Below are 18,180 nucleotides of genomic sequence, written 5' to 3' on the forward strand. Positions count from 1 at the left end.
ATTGTTTTACAAGATAATGATCTTCTATGTAGCATTTCATGTTGAATATTATGTAGAGAATTTTCGAAGGGAATTAGGAAGGTAAATGACAAGGTGCTTTTTAAGGCCAAGGTTTATAAGCTTAGTTCTGCTAGGTGCTGAGTACTACTTTGGACATATTCCTCTTTTGAATTGTGTTCTGAGCAGACTTGAACCTCACTTCAGTGGAAGCTGAGCATGCGGTCCTCACTCTTTGTCTGAAGTCATAAGACTCTCACCTTACATACAGTATTGCAGATGACAGGGCAAACAGAATTGCGATGTCCATCAATATCATTCTCTTTGCTGGGACTACCATCATGAAGAAAAGTTGAGGAATATACTTGATTGTTTGGGGCACTTTCTAACAGTTGATATGAATAAAACAGTGCAAACAGTGGAAACAACTGCTTTCAAGTGTTATGTTATTCCCCAGTTAAGAAATCAACACGTCAGTCATCACATTTGTAACATAAATTAATGTTTCCTTTTTTCCCTCTACCTGGCGTTCATTTTAATGCTGTCCAGTCAGCTGTGGTTTTGATTATATGGAAGTGATTCATTTATATCAAGTGCTTTCATATTTACATCTGACATCCTATAGGATCAACTTCCTTCAATCTCTTATTGCTAAGCATGGGCAGTTTGATGAGCTCCTGCTCAGTTTTTCAGACTGGATTAAGCAGTTTCTTGCTGAACTACAAGCCACTTCAGAGATAAACACAGCTGATCAACAACTAGCCGCATCTCACAATAAGGTAAACTTTTGGATATAAATATTAAAGACAGAGAAATTGTACAGTGTATTCAGCTAAATATTCATCTAAAGCTAGCATGAGGTCAAGACACTGTTGCTGTCACATACAGCATTCTGTTATTTGACCAGTTTGAAGCAAAATTTTAACACTAAACTGTTCTTACTGAAAACCCTTTGGTAATGCTTGTTTTGCTTGCAAGTTTAGTACTAAAATGTTTTCTGAGCTTTTGATTGGAAGAAGAAATCCAGCCCTATTTCCTTTCTTTCCCATAGAACCACTCAATGGAAGTCGAAAGTAAGAAAGAGCAATTACAAAGTCTGAAGGAACATGTAAATAAATTGTGTTCTTTCAGCTGCCCAGAGGACCAGCAGACATTTCAGGGAAAGACTGAAGATTGCTTTCAGATCTTCCAGGAGGCAAGTCAAATAACTAGCCAAAGGCAAGAGGCTCTGGATCAGCTGCGGGTATTCCTGGAGCTCCATAGTTCTGCATCAGGAGTGCTGCACCAACTGAGGCAGACAGTGGAGAAAACAGGAAATATGGATAAAACTAAATCTGAATTACTGGAGAAGGAACTCAGTGATGTTATTCAAGCCCTTAACAAGCTGGAATCTCTTGCCATCAGTTTGGATGGTTCCCTTACTAAGGCCCAGTATCATCTAAAACACGGCATGTGTGGGCAGAGGACTTCCTGCAGAGCTGTGGTGGAGAATCTGTGCTTGGAACTGGATGCAGTTCAAAACCTACTGGGAACCAAACAGAGTGAAGCAGAAGCTCTTGGAGCCTTGAGAAGGTCTTTCATGGAACGTAAAGAACAGCTACTGAAAAGCATTGAAGATACTGAGGAAAAGGCTGACAAGGAGGGCCTGAAGGAGGCAACGCTACAAGCCCTCCAGCAAAGGTAAAAACAATATTTAATGCTTGAGCTTGGTACTTCCTTATTTGCTCATAGTCTCTAGAGTTTTTATTATGCATTGAAGTCACGTGCGAGTTTTCTGCCTGAGTACCTTATATCTTGCCAGGCATATAGGAGTCCATATATCTACTTAATGAAATTTTGTGAGTGTGATGTTTTGATAGAGGGGCAACATAAGCAGAACACTTATCAAGTCTCGCTAATCTTTTATATTGAATGAACAGTCAAGAAATTCTTCATCTCAGTAAGTTAGTTTGTCCAAATGAATCCAAGCTCCAAACAGGTATTCGAAATCTCTCATAACACAACTATCTCAGTTACAGGACTGAAGACTGTACATGTGTGGGAGGAATTGAAAACACTAAAATAAAATATTAATCTAAATATTTGAGTATGTTTCTAAGTCACTGTGTATGATGAAGGTATACGTATATCTATATAACTGTATAGATGTATATGTATCAGAAAAATCACATTCTGAGCCCAGCTGTAGCAAAAAAAAATACAAATAAGACTTTGCTTTCTGAAGATATTGTAGGAAATGCTAGAAAAAGGGAACTTTATGCACAGTCACTCTAAGAGCCACTGTTTCATTCTTCCTTTCTCCTCTTTCCTCTTGCATAAAAGTGAAGATAAGTAAATTTGAAATCTGCTTTTTAACTTGCAGATTGAGGCTTTTTAACCAGTTAGATGAAGAATTGAATTCTCACCAGCATGAACTCCAGTGGCTCATGGACAAAGCAAAACAAATAGCCCAAAAAGATATTACACTTGCTCCTGAGATCGACAAAGAGATAAATCGCTTAGAATCTCTGTGGGAGGATACCAAGAAAGTTATACATGAAAAGTAAGTAGATTTTAGACTTAAGATGAGAAAGGAGAAAGTTATTTTAGTGGGGGAAAGAGACCCAGTTATTTACATTTAATACCTTCTTGCCATATTAATCCCAATAAAAAACAGGGCTTGTATGTTAAATACTGAGTAGAAGATAAAACATAGTCTAAACCAGGATATTTGTACCAGTTGTAATTATAGTATTAATAAAGCCACGGATAGGTTCTCAGGACAGTACCTGTAGATATACTGAGCTTTTAGTTGTATGTTATTGTCTGCTCTCCTGAAAGATAAGAAATCTTCATTGAGATTTCACTATCACTCCAACTAGCACATACTCTCCTAGCATGTATTTTCTTCTCTATTGGATATGTGTTTCTGACAACGCTATATTTAGTGCTCCTAAATCATTCCTAGATTTAAGTTTTTCTGCCTGCCCAAGGGGCCAGGCTCATAACAATCACTAGTGTATAATCAGTGATGTAAGACAGTTTTGTATATCAATGAAAGTTCATAAAGAACTAAAGAAAGTTTTCTCTTACCTTTGTCTTAGTTGCCTCTTCATTATCTTTAAAGAAAACTTCTTCAAATATTCTTTTTTAAATTATCATGGTAAAATTAAGTGCTAGGTTTATTCGGTACTACATCATCCTCAATGTACATAAATTTTGTCGTAGTGCAGAAGCAAACCAGTTCTAAGCCTGGCGAATACTTCAATGGGCATATGCAATTTGCTGATCTCCATGTAACTGTTGGGCTTGCGTACTGGAATAACAATTTAAAAAACAATCAAAAGTGGTTTGGTTTTTTTTTTCTCTTTGGTTTATATGCTGTATTGTTATTCTGTTTCTTGATTGACACCATACAGATATTTGTAAATATGCTGTCCCTTAACCAGAACTTTGTATTATTTCCCTCTTGAAAATATGCACAGCTGCATGAGTTGCATTTCGAGTGTTTTTTTCCAGCTGAATTCAGCCTGGTTTTCTAGTGAATTTTTAAGAGATGTATATATCTGAACTAAGTGGAAGAAAGTGTTAGCTTTGTTTCAAAATGTCCACCATTTCTTTAGTCTTTATTTCTGCTTCTTTATACCTCAAAAAATACTTCATGTGAAAGAAACAAGTTAAATAAAAGATGAGCTGTGAGTGCCAGTAACATTATAGTGCAGTTTCCATTCAGTAAGGTGCTAAACTTCGGGAGAAGCTTGAATTCCAGCTTCAGTCTGCCTTTTGCTTGACTCACTTGCTTCAATATCTGATATATATGAGATGGAAATTCATATCTTGTCTCTTCAGTGAGATATTTTGTGATATATGGACCCACAGTGATTTTTAAAACCTAAATATTAGTATTTCCTTGGCTGCCCAAAGCATGTTTAGCAGTGCATTCTGATTTTCCCATAGTGAATCACTACTTTATACTTTTTCCTTCAGAAACATGACAGCAAATGATGCTAATGCAGCCTTTTCACTTTACAGAAAGGAGCAGTCCTGCATTCTCATTGATCTGATGAAGGAATATCAGAACTTGAAGTCAATAGTAATGAAAGTCATAGACAGTGCTGGCGGTGCTTCTGTCATCAAATCCATTTGGAAGGATCATGAAGATGTCAGGCGAACTTTATCAAAGGTAATTACATATATTTTCATTTGAGGGATTTAAATGATCTTTGATTTAGATGGATTTTTCTGTTTGAAAGGTGCCCTTGAGCTGTGTGTAAAGTTCCTTGAATTTACTGTCAAATCTTGTCACACTGATATTCAGGGTTTAAATTGTACTGATTCTGATGAGAATATAGTCCTTTCAGCATTTCGATGAGATCCATTAATGTTTATTTGATTGTTGCTATTTATAATTTTAACATCTAGAAATGCAAAACGTTGATTTGTATGGAAAGCATAAGTTATCTGCTTTTCATATAAAATACCTTGAGAATATATTCTTGTCATAGTATGAGAGAATATTTCCAGTCAACATACTTCGATGTTTTTCCATATTGGGTAATTTTTTGAATGGATAAAAGTCAACAAAACAAAATGAACAGCATGCATTTCTAATGTGAGCAATTCTTATGTCTGTCTCTTTCCCTAAGACAGCTTATTCCATGGGGTACAATGTTGATACTGGCCATTGAGCAGAGATAAGGAATTTGGATCTCTACATTCTGTTCATTTCACTGGATCATACTTCTGATATTCTTAATTCTGCTATCCATCAGCCTGTCAGAATAAACAGTTCTGAGTAAAATGATTTCCATTCATTCGAAAGCCTATTAAGCCTATCGAGCTCTTCATTAAAAATTCTTCAGCTCTGTACAAACCTCATTCTAAACTATGGATATTTATGGCCTCTTTTTAATAGACAATTTAACTAGAGCTGAAAGCCAGAACAGAGCTCACCAGTCTAACAAAGAAATGTATGTAACTTCCATATGATTCCTCTCCTTAACGTGAGCCTTGAGCTGCAGAAAATTCCTTGCTACAACAGTGGCCACATCTAGGACTGAATGAGTTGGAGCACAATAAATATTTTGCACAATTGCAGCCATAATAAGGTAGGCATGGCCATGTGGCCGTGCTGCATCCAGATTAGTAGCTTATCTCTAATGCTGATCTGTAACACTTGTTAAAGAAAATCTATGAGATATTTACTTTGATCCTTTCTCAGTATGTTGTCACCTCTTCAGTAACAGTTTTAAAGATTTCCCTATGCCTAGAATTGCAGACTTAGTAGACCTGAAGATTTTGTCTAATTCTTTTCTGAATACATTTGTACTTTTCCAGAGAATCTAGGAGTGATGGGTTTTACAATTCTAAATTTTGTTTGCAACACCCTCTGTTTACCCTGCTGTAATTCCAGAACTGTTTTTGGATACTAGTTAGTCAATGATTGGTTATTCAATTTTAGACATGTAGAGTATGAAGAATATAAAGAATAATAAAAAGAAAAAATGCCTTAAGTCCTGAAGATAGCTGGTTACCAAATGGGGAAAATTCAGAATTTATTATTCCCACTCCTGTGCTTTATTTAGAAGAACAATCATAGTATTTTATTATGCTTATGAGAAAACCATGTTAGTTGCTCTGTATTTTGTGGCATAGATAAATATTAGATGGTACACTGAATGAGGATGATCAAGTGCATAACATATATCACATGGAGAACTGGATTTTTCTTTATTTCTTCAAGGATTTATTAAACAAGCAAATATTTATGTTCACAGCATGAAGCTGCCAAGAATGATCTGAGTGATAAACAAAAAGACTTGGATACTTTCACCAATAAAGGAAAACATTTGTTAACAGAATTGAAAAGAGTGAATAACTGTGACTTCTCTGCGATAAAAGCAGATATGAACTGTACGGTGGACAAATGGCTGGATGTAAGAATATGGTGTTTATACACTGAATACAGTTTTTAAGTTGGGCTAAGGTTACAGTATTAGTATTTTCTTGGATCTTAGAGTGCAATTGTTTAGTAAAGTTTACTCTGAAGTATACCTCAAAGGGTTAATCATCAGGATTTGGCATCCATTATATGCAAAAGATTGTGACATCCATTTGATAGATTTTAAAATGATGTCTTATAACAATGTATGAATGTTACTAACATAAACTCAGTGCACACTTCTGATTATAAATTTGGATTGGTTTCTCACCTAATGCATGCTAGTATTACTTTATTGAAGTAAATTGGAATAAATAAATTAGGCAGTAAATTGTATTAAGCTGCACCATAAAATATGTCAATATGTTGAGAAAGAAAATAATAGCAGAAAAAAATAATATAAATCCTAATATTTTATATTTTCATATTTATACAGCTTAGCAAATTCCTACATTACTTAAGAAAGACAAATGTAGCTGTTTTAAAAGATAAAGTTTATTTGAATATAAAACTCCTTTCCAATAAAAAATACACAAATTTTAGAAACAGTCACATATGATTTTTGTTCATTTTATGATGTGGGTAACTAAGCTGAAATCAGAATTCAGAACTTAGAATTAATTCTAAGAACATTATTTCATCTAGGCTTATTAATTATTTCTGATGCACTTGTCTTGCAACTGGCTACAAAATAAGGAATTCTAAAATTAATTTGTGAATGCTATTGATACATTCTCCTCCTAAAAGGTGTCTGAAAGGATTGATGACAACATTGACCGTCTGAGTTTAAGTGTGTCCCTATGGGACGACATTCTCAAATCCGGAGATGAAATGGATGGATGGTGCGATAAATGCATTTCTCAACTGAATGAAGGCATCAGCAATTTGAGTAACAGTCAGAGAATGGAGATTCTCCTGAAAGACTTACAGGTGCTTACTCATAAATCAGTGATAAAAATGTTCTGGACCAAAATTTCTAGTGATAGCAGGCACATAGATAAGGCTGTGCTGTTGTAGGCTGCCGTCTCCCCTGTTCATTAGTGGTACCACTAACCCAGTGGCTGCTGGCAGCATTCCAGTCCTTTTTTGAAGCTGTTTGCTTCTGACAGAAACAAGAACAGCACATCTCTTACTAAATCTAGGCTCTGTAGTTATTTTGACTCTAGCAATACATGGCATTGTGCTCTTACAAGCACAAAAATTTCAAAAAGCATGGCATTGAACTGAGGTTTGTTCCAGTAGAAACTGATGGAAATTTTAGACAACTTCAGCTGAAGCTAAGCAAAAAATAAGTAGTTTGTAAAATCTCATCTAGGAAGGTAGTTTCTCCAGACAATAAAAAAGATGTGCTGGACTGGAGGGCAAATTTTAATGTCAGGTTCTAACAATTTTGGTAGGATGATGTCTTTATTTCCTGGATAGTGCTAAACTGTTTTAGAAATCCAGCTAGTGTTCAGGATGCGTGCTGCCTCTGTTGGCTTAAAATATATAGCAGATCAACCACAGGATGAGCCATATTCTACTTCATTTGAAATAAATGATGTCCTTAAGAAGATGCACAGTGAACATATACAAGTAATATGATAGAATATGAAATCGTACGAGATCAGTATTTTGCTCAGGACAAGCTTTATCTAATGGCTTTCTGATTAGTATAGAAATCAGACCACCTAAATTCATCACTATTAAAACTGATTTGGAATAAGAGCATCCAGTGCCCAAATCACAGGTGTACCAGATCCACTGGAGGGCCAGGATAGCAGAAGATATGAGCACTGTGCATGTATTTGCAGTCACAGAAGGCATAGTCTGTAATACTTCTTTTGCACTTTCTTTTGCAAAGGCGAGAGGAAAGGTAGTTCACTGACAGAAGGGTCCTGCTGTTTCAGTAATCAGAAATAAATGAGCAGGGACAGAAGTAATCAGTGGACCTTTTCTATGGTCCATAGCAGTGGTCCCTTTCTTGATCAGTCATATTGTATCCTCCTTAGCACAGAATATCCCCTGAGGATTCTTCTGGGACCACCTGAACTTCAACCATGCAGGGCAGATGTTTAGGGCAGCAATTTAATCTTGAAACCCACTGTCCAATCTTTTAACTGGAATGATCTGTTCGAAGTTTTTAGAAAAGAAAGTCTGGGTAGTAGGATATATACACCAATTACTTTCCTAGTACTTCAGAACTACAATTATACATATTATGATTTTCTCTGTGCCATATTTTTAATAAGTATAATATTTCTTTATAACTTGGATCTATATGACCACAATAAATACAAGGTCCAGATATGTCAGTGCATGTATAGGAGCATTTTTTAATTCCCTTTTGACATTAAAATATATTTCTGTGTCTAATTTTTGTCCAAGAGCTCAGTTCCTTGTAACAAAAAACAGAGAGCACATGGATTACACTCTGCATGCCATTAAGTGGAACCTAACAACCACAGTAGATTTTTCCAGTTGAATAAACAATGACATTCCCATATTTGTTCAGCCAGTTCTAAGAAACTAAAGCTGTTAGTGAATTTTAAATGCTAAGAATGTGTGTGGTTATTTTAATGGAGGGGAGAAAATCTCTGAACTGAGTCTAATAAAGGAAAGGAGATCAGAGGTTTTTAGAGAAGAAAACAAATAGAACAATGTTTTCCCTGTAGTTGCTAAACTTTGCAATTGATGGAGCATCCTTCAGAGGGTCTAGAACCTTCTTGTATTTTGGTATGAAACTTTGACCACATCTCTTTTACAGTCTGAAATCAAGGATAAAGAACTGAAGTTGGAGCAGCTCAGTTCCAAAATTTCAGATCTCAAAGAACTGACTCATAGTCAGGAGCCTCCTGCAGATCTCCAGGTAAAATAAATATATGGGTAATCACAGACTGTGCTCAAATGACTAAGAAGCTCCTGAAATTTCTGTCTCTCCTGTACTGCCCTTTTCTTTAAAGGTGACAGCCACAGCATTATTTATATGTATCATAACTACTCTTTCTTCAGTTAACTTTGGTAATTTCTGAAAAAAGTATGCCATAAAGTAAATGGACATTAGAGTTGTAAAAGTATTTGTTACTAAAGCCAAATAGAGTGAATAGTTTATAAGATAACTGATCAGATACAAGACGGATTATATTCTTTACACTGCACAACATTAAACCATACACTGTTTGCCTCTTTGAAAGAACTATAATGCTGTAAAATATGTTAATTTGCTTTATCAAACCAAAAGTATTCTTTAGTGGACTGGAATTTGTGCCCTGAACCAACTGTTACAAGAGAGGGGTAAAATAGAAAGATTGAATATGAGCTTGTTGAATGTTTATTAATGGCTAGGTTCTTATTTTTCATGTTATAGGGCAGATGCAAAACCAAAGTATGACTATTTTGGATGTTTGATTTGAATGGAAATTGGTATGTGAAATTATTCACTTTCAGTGTCAGAAGTTTTAACAGATAAGGTGTCTTATGTGATTTCCACTGGAAGTGAAATATCTCGGTAGATATTTATTCCAAATGCATTTATCAGATTTTAACGGAACTTAATATAACTGTCAAGCCTTGTCTGCATTTTGCTGTGACTTGTAAATATAAACTTAAATTACCAATCAGATGTGGGTCAAGAACCCTATAGTATAAAGATGTACAAGTTACATAGAAATGCTTGTATATTCTCCCAAATTGTTTCCTTTACATTAGAGGTTCAGAAAAATCAGGTGTAATCATAAGTTTCTTAATAAATATCTATCCACTTATAGAGCAAAACTTAGAGGAAATTGTTTTGCAGAGTATCACTGTCAACCAACACATACCTATTTCCAACTACTAAATATAACAAATACTACAAAAGTTTTAAGTCATACCTACAATAAAATAATTGTCGTTAAGATATAAATGCAAATTTGAAAATAAAGCCTCAAAACTTAACTCAAATCCCCGAAGTATTTGTCAACATTCAAATACTAAATTTGTAAACTACAGCATGATCAGCTCATATTCTGAGAACATAAACAGTTCCTTAATAGAATTTTCAGTAATTGCTCATTTATAAATATTTTCCTTTTATGACTGATTTGATTTACTTTTTATTAGTAAAATGTGCACAGCTAACATCTCCTATAATTTCACATATTGCTGTCTTTAAACAGGTTAATGGGCAATATTCTAACTCATTTTGTGCTGTCTTCAATTTTAATCTGCCTTACACTGGGATACTTTAAGCCCAAATGCTCTTAAGTCTCACCAATTGACATTTTTTTTTATGGACCTATGTGTGTTTTGGTCATGTTCTGTGTATGTGGCAAATTAGTAAAGGAAAAAGATTTGTTAAACTTTTCAGAAGTGGATAATAACTTCAACAATTTGCAGTCTTGCTTTTTAGAAGTGAGTATCCCTTCTTTGGATTACTGTATCTCTAAGATTTGATCCTGAATGATTGACATTTTGTATTTATGTAAGTATCTTTAGTTATGAATAAAAGAGAACAAAATTATTCATCATTGATGACTTTCCCACCTTCCATTTTTTCAATAAACATTCACCATAATAAGAGTTTTATTTCAATGCTTTAATACATAACATTTTGCTTTTAGTTTATAGCATCAGATTTGAGGCAGAAGTTGGAACATGCCAAAGAAATGTTAGAGACAGCAAAAGAGACGCTGAAAGATTTCAGTACTCAGAAGATGGAGTTACAGAAGTTTATTGATCAGATGACAGACTGGTTGGCAAAAGTGGAAGAAACACTGTTAATCTGTGCACGTAACCTGGATCCTGAAGTTCTAAATAAAGTGAAGGTTGGTGCTGAAAAAAATGAAGGTGCTTTTTGTTGGTTTTTTATCAGTTTTTGCTAAGCATTATACTTAATTTTAATTTGATAAAATACTGGCAAGTAATACAGTTATTTAATTTAAGAAGTTCCACCAATGAAGAAACATTCTGAACTATTAACTTTATATAAACCTTTTAGAAAATTATAATGAATAATGTGGTCTTTGTTGTGACAAGAACCAGCTTTGTTACATTGAACTCTTCAGTCATTACTCCAGCATGTTTGAAAGTCTATTGACTCCCTTGCAATGTAAGCTATGAACTTATAACTCGTCGAAGTAAAAGACCATGGACTGAACTCAATTTAACACAAGCTTCTACCTCAGAAGTCCTCCTCAGTCATCATATATAGCAATTCTGTTGCCTAGCTCCTAGAACTCTCGATCGCATACAGTTATGCACATCATAACAAAAAAAAAAAAAAAGATTTTTTTTTTTTCAGTGTGAGCACATGTTAATAGCGATATACTAGCCTATTCAAATTGATTTCCAAACAAATGTTCCTCTCTAGTCAGGTGAAAACTCTCTTTCATTGAGAACTCCCACCAAATACCAGTGTGATGCTGTATCTCACACGCCCCTTCAGACTTCGATGAAAATAACTATTGCTATTCAAAATGCCTTGACATTTATTTATTTATTTAGTTAGTTAGTTAGTTATAGAGTAGTACACCATGAGAAATAGCAATTTTCACATCTCTATGATGGCTAATATTTCTAAAGTTTCAAGCATTCATCTCACTTGGAATATTCAGGAAACATGATCCAGTACTTCTTTCCTTCATTGTGTCTAGGACTTGCAATAGACCGTAGGAGGAAGAGCAAATGAGAGGAGCAAGGAATGCTTGAGGAAAAGAGAGGGATCTTTTGTTTCGTTGCAAATGTCACGTTTATGTTGCAACTTCATTTTCAGGAAACAGAAAAAGACCTCCAACTTCAGCAGAGCAGCGTTGACTTGACCCGCGAGAACCTCAACAGCCTGTGTCGCAAATACCATTCTGTAGAGCTGGAAACTCTTGGTGGCACTGTCACTTCGTTAATAAAGAAGTATGAATCTTTGAATCAGCTCTGTTCCAGAACACAGGCCAGCATGCAGGAGTCCTTGGAGAAACATTTCCTCTGTGAGTCTTCAGGCTTGTTAATACGAGTCGTTAGCCCACAGACATGAATCATTCTGGAGTCTGCCCCAGTTTCCAGTGATGTCACTTGCAATTACAACTTTATTTTTGTATAGAGCCTTTCAAAAAGTCCTGTTACCAAATGTTCATTTGATAGCTGCGACAAAGCAAACTAATTTACAAAAACAGAATTCAACTTTAAACACATAATATGCATGAAAGGCAAGCTCAGGTCCATCTTTCTTCACTCTTAGTATATATCTCAATTGCATACATACACTTCACATATTTGCCATTCAGAGATACAAATAACCAAAAGGAGATGTTTGAATGTGTAATTCCCCATCTCAGTTATTTCCTGGGCTCCCTGGATACTCAGTGGAGGGAAGTAGGCAATTTTTAATCTTAGATATTAAGATATTAATCTATACATTATCTAACATTACATTGAGATGTATCATACACTGAAAATGCCTGTCTTTTCCCATTGGCCTAGGAGAGCCTAGTGTGACTGTTCAAATTTGGATGTTTAGAGTGGAAACACCTAACTTTTGTGAAATGCATCCCACTCCCAAGTTCACTGAAAGCAATGAGACTCATCCTGTTAGCTTTTACATACTGTTCTTGAAGTATACTTGTGGAAGACAGCTCTACAGTATTATGAGTAATGCTGCTTCTTAAAAATGTATCCTCTTCTCTATATGTTTTTCTTAAATAAGATTCTATGCAAGAATTCCTGGAATGGTTTTCTGGTGTGAAGGCTGCAGTAAAAGAATCATCTTACAGGTCTGGGGACAGCAAAGCCATAGAGGCAAAGCTACATGACTTACAGGTATGGTGAATGAATTTTTAAAAAATAGTCATTAGCAATTTAGCTATAAGTATCCAATTATATCTCTGAAATATTTTGTAGATGCTATCATATTTATTGGTTTTGTTTCCAAAAAAATAATGTAAGAATGGTTCAAGACAGCAATGTGTACTGTAGAGGGAATACAGTGGAAAATGTGTTCACCCTTCTGAGAGATCAGAATTTAATTTCTGGAAGGTTTATGTGTAACTAAATTATTCTTGTTTCTGATTTTTAATTTTTCCTTTTTTTTGCCTTTTTTCTTTTACTATTCCTACTTTTTCTTACACTAGTGCTTATTCAATCTTTCAGATTAACACTGACATTTCAAAGCTCATCTGTGTAGATTTTTGATGAGACAGAATAGAAACAGCAGATACCTACTGCAAACAGCCCTAATTCCTGAAATACGTAACATCTTCAGGACTACTAAACTCTCCTGAGAAAGACAGGACTACCCTTGGAAGCAAAGAGCTCTGTGAAGTGTAGCACCATTTAATAAACTTTTATTTGAACGATCCGCTTTGAATTGTTTTCCACTGCTAGACGTGGCTCTTATCTTGTTGGGGAAATCTGATCACTTTTAATAGAAATATCTTTAGTTTTAAAATCTTGCATGTTTAAACTGTATCCTTTCATTACACAGGGTGTGCTGGATTCTGTTAGCGAGGGACAGAAGAAGTTAGAAGCTGCTTGCAAGGAAGGAGAAAGTTTGTATGCTTGCTTACCCAAACCAGTTGTGAGCCATATTCAAGAGCAAATAGCAATGTCTAACCAGAACTTCCAGGAGTTCCTCAACCAGTGTCTGAATGATAAGCAGGCTCTGGAAGCTTGTGCCTCACACCTGGGAACGTGAGTAATGCCAGTAGTCACAGATGGACTGCACGAATTTTTTAGGCTGCAAAAATACAGGGCACAATTTGAAATTATTTCCAGTTATTCTAGTCCTGTTTGCTTTTTTCTTTGGAAATACTTATGAGAAAATGAAGCTCTCTGTGAAAAACTCCAAGAGTATTCACTGGGTAAAGAATGGAAGAATGGTCAGGATCATATATGCGGAAGATCTGTGTAGCTCATGTGATCCCAAATCAGCAGTTGGGATCTCAGTAATTTAAATGCAATTTCCTGGAAGGAAAAGGTGTGATGAATTTTCAAGTTTTGCCCTGGGGTCTGAAGATAGTATGCTTTTTACACAGCATGCATCTGTCCTGTCCCATTCCAGATGGACGTATTTCTTAAGGAGGTGATGAGAAAACACCCTTTAATTATTAGTTAGGGCTGGAATTTTAGGAGTTCAAACATTTTTAGGTATAACTAAATTCAAAACTGTTGCTAATTGAAGGTAAAGTTAGTGTAGCATTAATGGGTAAGATGGCAAGATGAGGTGGTGTGCTTTCATATAAAGAAAAGGTTTTCAAACTTAAGGCCAGAGCTTGTTTTCCTGAATTCCGATTCCAGATTCCAGTTACGTTCTGTTGGAGAAACTGAAAGCACAACACTTCAGGTGTTGTAAGTCTCAATACTGAGTAAAAACTCATTTTTATCAATTTTTTCACATCAGACTAAATCATTATAAGGATTTAGAAAAGCTTTCTTTTTGTCTGCCTTTATTGAATCTAATAATAAATAAAAGCACTGTCACTTTAAATTTTGGAGGCTTCTTTTCTCACTGTAGTTCCCATGATTTTGCTGAACATTTTTAGAGAGCTGCTGTATATTTTTAGATTAGTAGTCATTGTGGAATTATGTTTTGTGTACAACTCTTACTCTCAAGGCATGGAAGTGACACCTAGCTGTATTTTCCTGGTCTTGTGGATATTGAAAGAACTAAATTAACTTCTTACTGACTTTACTACACCTGAGAAATATTTTTAAAGGAGTATTTATCTGTTCTGTAGCTTTGAAGATCAGCACAGGAAACTTGGTCTGTGGATACATGACATGGAAGAAAGAATAAACACAGAAGCATTAGGAGAGAGCAAACAGCTTATTCCTGAGAAGAAAAAGGAGGTGCAGAAAGTCGAAAAGTTTCTGGAAGAGTTACTGAATTCAAGGTAGTATGAAACACTTTTCCTAAAATACTCTAATTTTTCCTGTGCTAAAGCAACAGCGAAACTAAACTGTTTGGCTAAAGTGTGTTTGTGAAAGACAGAGAGGTGTTGCAACTTACTCTATGAAAAGAGGCTCAATCCAGTTACTTCCAGTTTTAAGGAAATTGGAATGTGAAGCCAACTCCAAAATTTGATGCTGATACATTTCTCATTAGGAAAAACTTATCTTACTTCATTAATAAATGGAAACTGAAAAATATAATCTTAGAAAAAATAAATCTTAAAAATATTGCTTGTAAAAGCAATAGTAAAAATGACACTTATCATTACATCTATTTTAAAATCTTCTTTCTGTCCTGCAACACTCAGATCCAACCAGGTTAGCAGAATCCACTTTCCTATATAGCTGCTTTTATAAAAGAGCTCAAATAATACCCACATTGGCTGCGAAATCTTTCTAGAATTCAGACTTAGCCAACAGACGATGAAGTAATTGCCTTTTTTAGTACATTGTGGTTTTTCAAATTCTTTTTTTATTATTAGGTTGGTAAAGATAGAACAGAAATAGTAGTCAGTTTTTCAAGGCTCACAGCATACTAAAAGGAAACACCCAGTCTCTATCTATCCCCTTGTCACTGATGCAAGGCATTTTGGTCTGATGTAAATTCCCTGTAATCTCAGCATATGAGGAAGGGTGATTCAGTAGATTGAGATTAACTGAAGGTGTATACACCCAGAGTTTTAATCTCTTTTACTGACCCTTGTACTGAACCCCAGAGTCAGTGTCTAATCCTGGACAAATGGCCTGACCTTTCCATCATGCCTTCCTTACCTGTCAAAGACTATAAACTTCTCAGAATCTTTGAGCAGGTACAAAAACGTAGTAGTTCATATAGAACTGGAAAGTGTGACAGCTGAAAAGAAAACTAAATTAGCTTTTAATTTAAATGTGTAACACAAAGATTTCAGTATAATCATTTTGAGAACCAAAACCTGCAAGAAATGGTACTGTACACAAGTAAAGATATTAATCAATACACACTGCTTATATTTCCTTTCAGTCTTTCCCAGCTAATTTTTCTGTTAACTATGAACTCTGTCACTGGTGGAGTACGTGATTATGTCAGCAACCTTCATAATATCTGGTAATTGCTATAACAATATTATATGCTTTCTGAAACTAATTTTTAGTCTCAATATTTTGTTTCAGAGAATCTTTTGATAAGCTGTCCCAAATGGCACAGACTTTAAATGAAGAAGGCCATGGTGTGGGCAATGAAACGCGCCTGGCCTCTCAGCATCTCACCAATTATCAAAACATGGTCAAGACTGTCAAGGAGAAGCTGCGAACATGTCAGCTTGCACTCCAAGAGCATCTCACTTTGGAGGAGGCATTGCAGAGTATGTGGTCATGGGTGAAAGAGGTTCAAGATAAACTCGCGTCATTGGAGAGCACTGTTGGTAGCAAAGCCACACTAGAGAGACGACTGACACAAATTCAGGTAAAGAAGGATACAACTAGAGATTACACATCAAGGTCAATATTATTGTGGATCACATCAGTGGAAAAGAAATATTTTTATATTTTAGTCTTTGTATGGTTATGAGGGAGAGGATTAGAATTTAAGGTGTTCTTGACAAATCGGGAGGTGCAGTATGAAAAACAGGATGAAGTATAATGGAGACAGGTGCCAGGTATTCCATTTAATAAGGAATAATTAACTGTGAAAATGTGTATTCAGGTCTAAAAAGGCTTTCTAATGGAGGGGAAGCCCTGGAATAATTGATACAGAGAGGCTGTGACTTATCTGTCACAGGCAGTCTTCAGAAACAGGTTAGATAAACACCTATTAGGAAGGTCATCAGTGTAGGACATCCTGCCGTGGGCTTTGTCGAGATTTTCTCTACCTATGTGGTGCTGCCTTTCTGTGCAGTATTTGACCTACTCACTATCTACTGCAATGTGAGCAATATTTTAGGATAACCAATGCAGTGAAATACCTGTATGGCTGTGGGAAAAACTGCTGGATCGCTTGCACATAGCAAGGGACATGCACATACAAGAAGAGGTCCCTAGGAATTCATACTGCGCATGGCTTTCAAGGATAAATGACCTCAGAGAAGATGGTGTCCACTATTGAAAGAATAACAGCTTTCACCTCTGAGCGGATTGCATTTGATGTTTTGACTTATTTTGCCTCACAGGAGATCCTCTTACTCAAAGGTGATGGTGAAGTTAAGCTGAACATGGCCATTGGCAAAGGAGAACAAGCACTTAGAAGCAGCAATGAGGAAGGACAAAAGGTGATACAAACTGAGCTACAGATGCTGAAGGACGTATGGAATGACATCATCAGCACCTCAGTGAACTGGCAGAGGTAAAACTCCCAGGAAAACACAGGTCAGACCCTGCCATCTTTGCTCACAAAGAGTGGTACCTTACAGCACATGAGTCCATTCATTCATTACTGGTATGTGAAGGGAAAGTTACATCATCAGAGAGAATCAAAATTGCCTGAAAAAAATACGTCCTTCTATAAAAAAGAATAGTTGACCTTACCAGATGAATCAAATTTCATATGGGATGATACTTGATAGTAATTTAAAAATAAATAGAAATCATACAAAATCATACAGTGAAAAAGCTAGAAAGGGCTTGCTGAGTTATTGAACACGTAGTTGGGCAGGACCAAGAACATCTGACAGATATTTATCTACCTTTTCCTTACAAAACTCTAGGAAGGTTTCTCAATTCTGTCTTTCACTGTGTATTTTAATTAAAAAGTAAATCCTAATATCCACTGCAAATAATCTTTCTTACAAATTAGACTGATTTCTTCTTGTCTTAACCTCGGTAGTATCACACTGTTGAATTTTGTTTACTTGTTTATCCTCTACTCTCTACAAATCCTTTTCCACAGTACTAAGCCTAGGCAGTTATCCCAAATTTTGTATTTGTATGTCTGATTTCTCCTTGCTAAGTAAAGCATTATTTTCATTATCAAATTTCATCATTTAAAAATTTCATTTAAGGACATCTGATATTTAAATCCTGTTATCCAAAACAGTTGCAACTGCTTCTTGGTTGCTTTCATGTGTGGGCTTTACAAGCACTCTCTGTTCCATCACCCCAGTCATTACTGGATAGAAATGGGCACTTGGCGAACTTCTGCATGATCTGACTTCCTTAGTTCTCTAATGAAAGCAGTGTCTTCCCTGCATCAGAAAACTCAAAGATCTGCATCAGAAAAGTCACTTATCTGTATTTTAGATAATCTGAGTGTGAGGATAACTAGGTCCTAAAAATCAGCTGTCAATGGTGGGATCCATGATGTAGGTAAACTGAAGTTTTTCAATTTAAAGTGGTGCCACATTCTTACTTATTCCAAAATTGTAATACAATTATTTGTAGAAAATTATAATGGG

General features: G+C 35.6%; 1 protein-coding gene across 2 annotated transcripts in view; it reads left to right on the forward strand.

The window, feature by feature from the left end:
* Window positions 1–18,180, forward strand: part of SYNE1 (spectrin repeat containing nuclear envelope protein 1) — a 295,209-nt gene that overhangs the window by 118,337 nt on the left and 158,692 nt on the right. The window contains exons 38-51 of one of the 2 annotated variants that reach the window (XM_065632672.1): window positions 623–776; window positions 1,049–1,677; window positions 2,360–2,539; window positions 4,009–4,159; window positions 5,754–5,912; window positions 6,665–6,847; window positions 8,664–8,765; window positions 10,498–10,701; window positions 11,649–11,856; window positions 12,573–12,685; window positions 13,350–13,555; window positions 14,602–14,757; window positions 15,965–16,256; window positions 16,960–17,132. In XM_065632672.1, the coding sequence (XP_065488744.1) occupies window positions 623–776; window positions 1,049–1,677; window positions 2,360–2,539; window positions 4,009–4,159; window positions 5,754–5,912; window positions 6,665–6,847; window positions 8,664–8,765; window positions 10,498–10,701; window positions 11,649–11,856; window positions 12,573–12,685; window positions 13,350–13,555; window positions 14,602–14,757; window positions 15,965–16,256; window positions 16,960–17,132 (2,910 nt within the window). Of the gene's footprint in view, window positions 1–622; window positions 777–1,048; window positions 1,678–2,359; window positions 2,540–4,008; window positions 4,160–5,753; window positions 5,913–6,664; window positions 6,848–8,663; window positions 8,766–10,497; window positions 10,702–11,648; window positions 11,857–12,572; window positions 12,686–13,349; window positions 13,556–14,601; window positions 14,758–15,964; window positions 16,257–16,959; window positions 17,133–18,180 lie in introns of those variants that run through there. The other variant, XM_065632669.1, reaches the window with a different exon arrangement.

This window comes from Caloenas nicobarica, chromosome 3, assembly GCF_036013445.1.
Source record: "Caloenas nicobarica isolate bCalNic1 chromosome 3, bCalNic1.hap1, whole genome shotgun sequence".
Classification (NCBI taxonomy): Eukaryota; Metazoa; Chordata; class Aves; order Columbiformes; family Columbidae; genus Caloenas; species Caloenas nicobarica.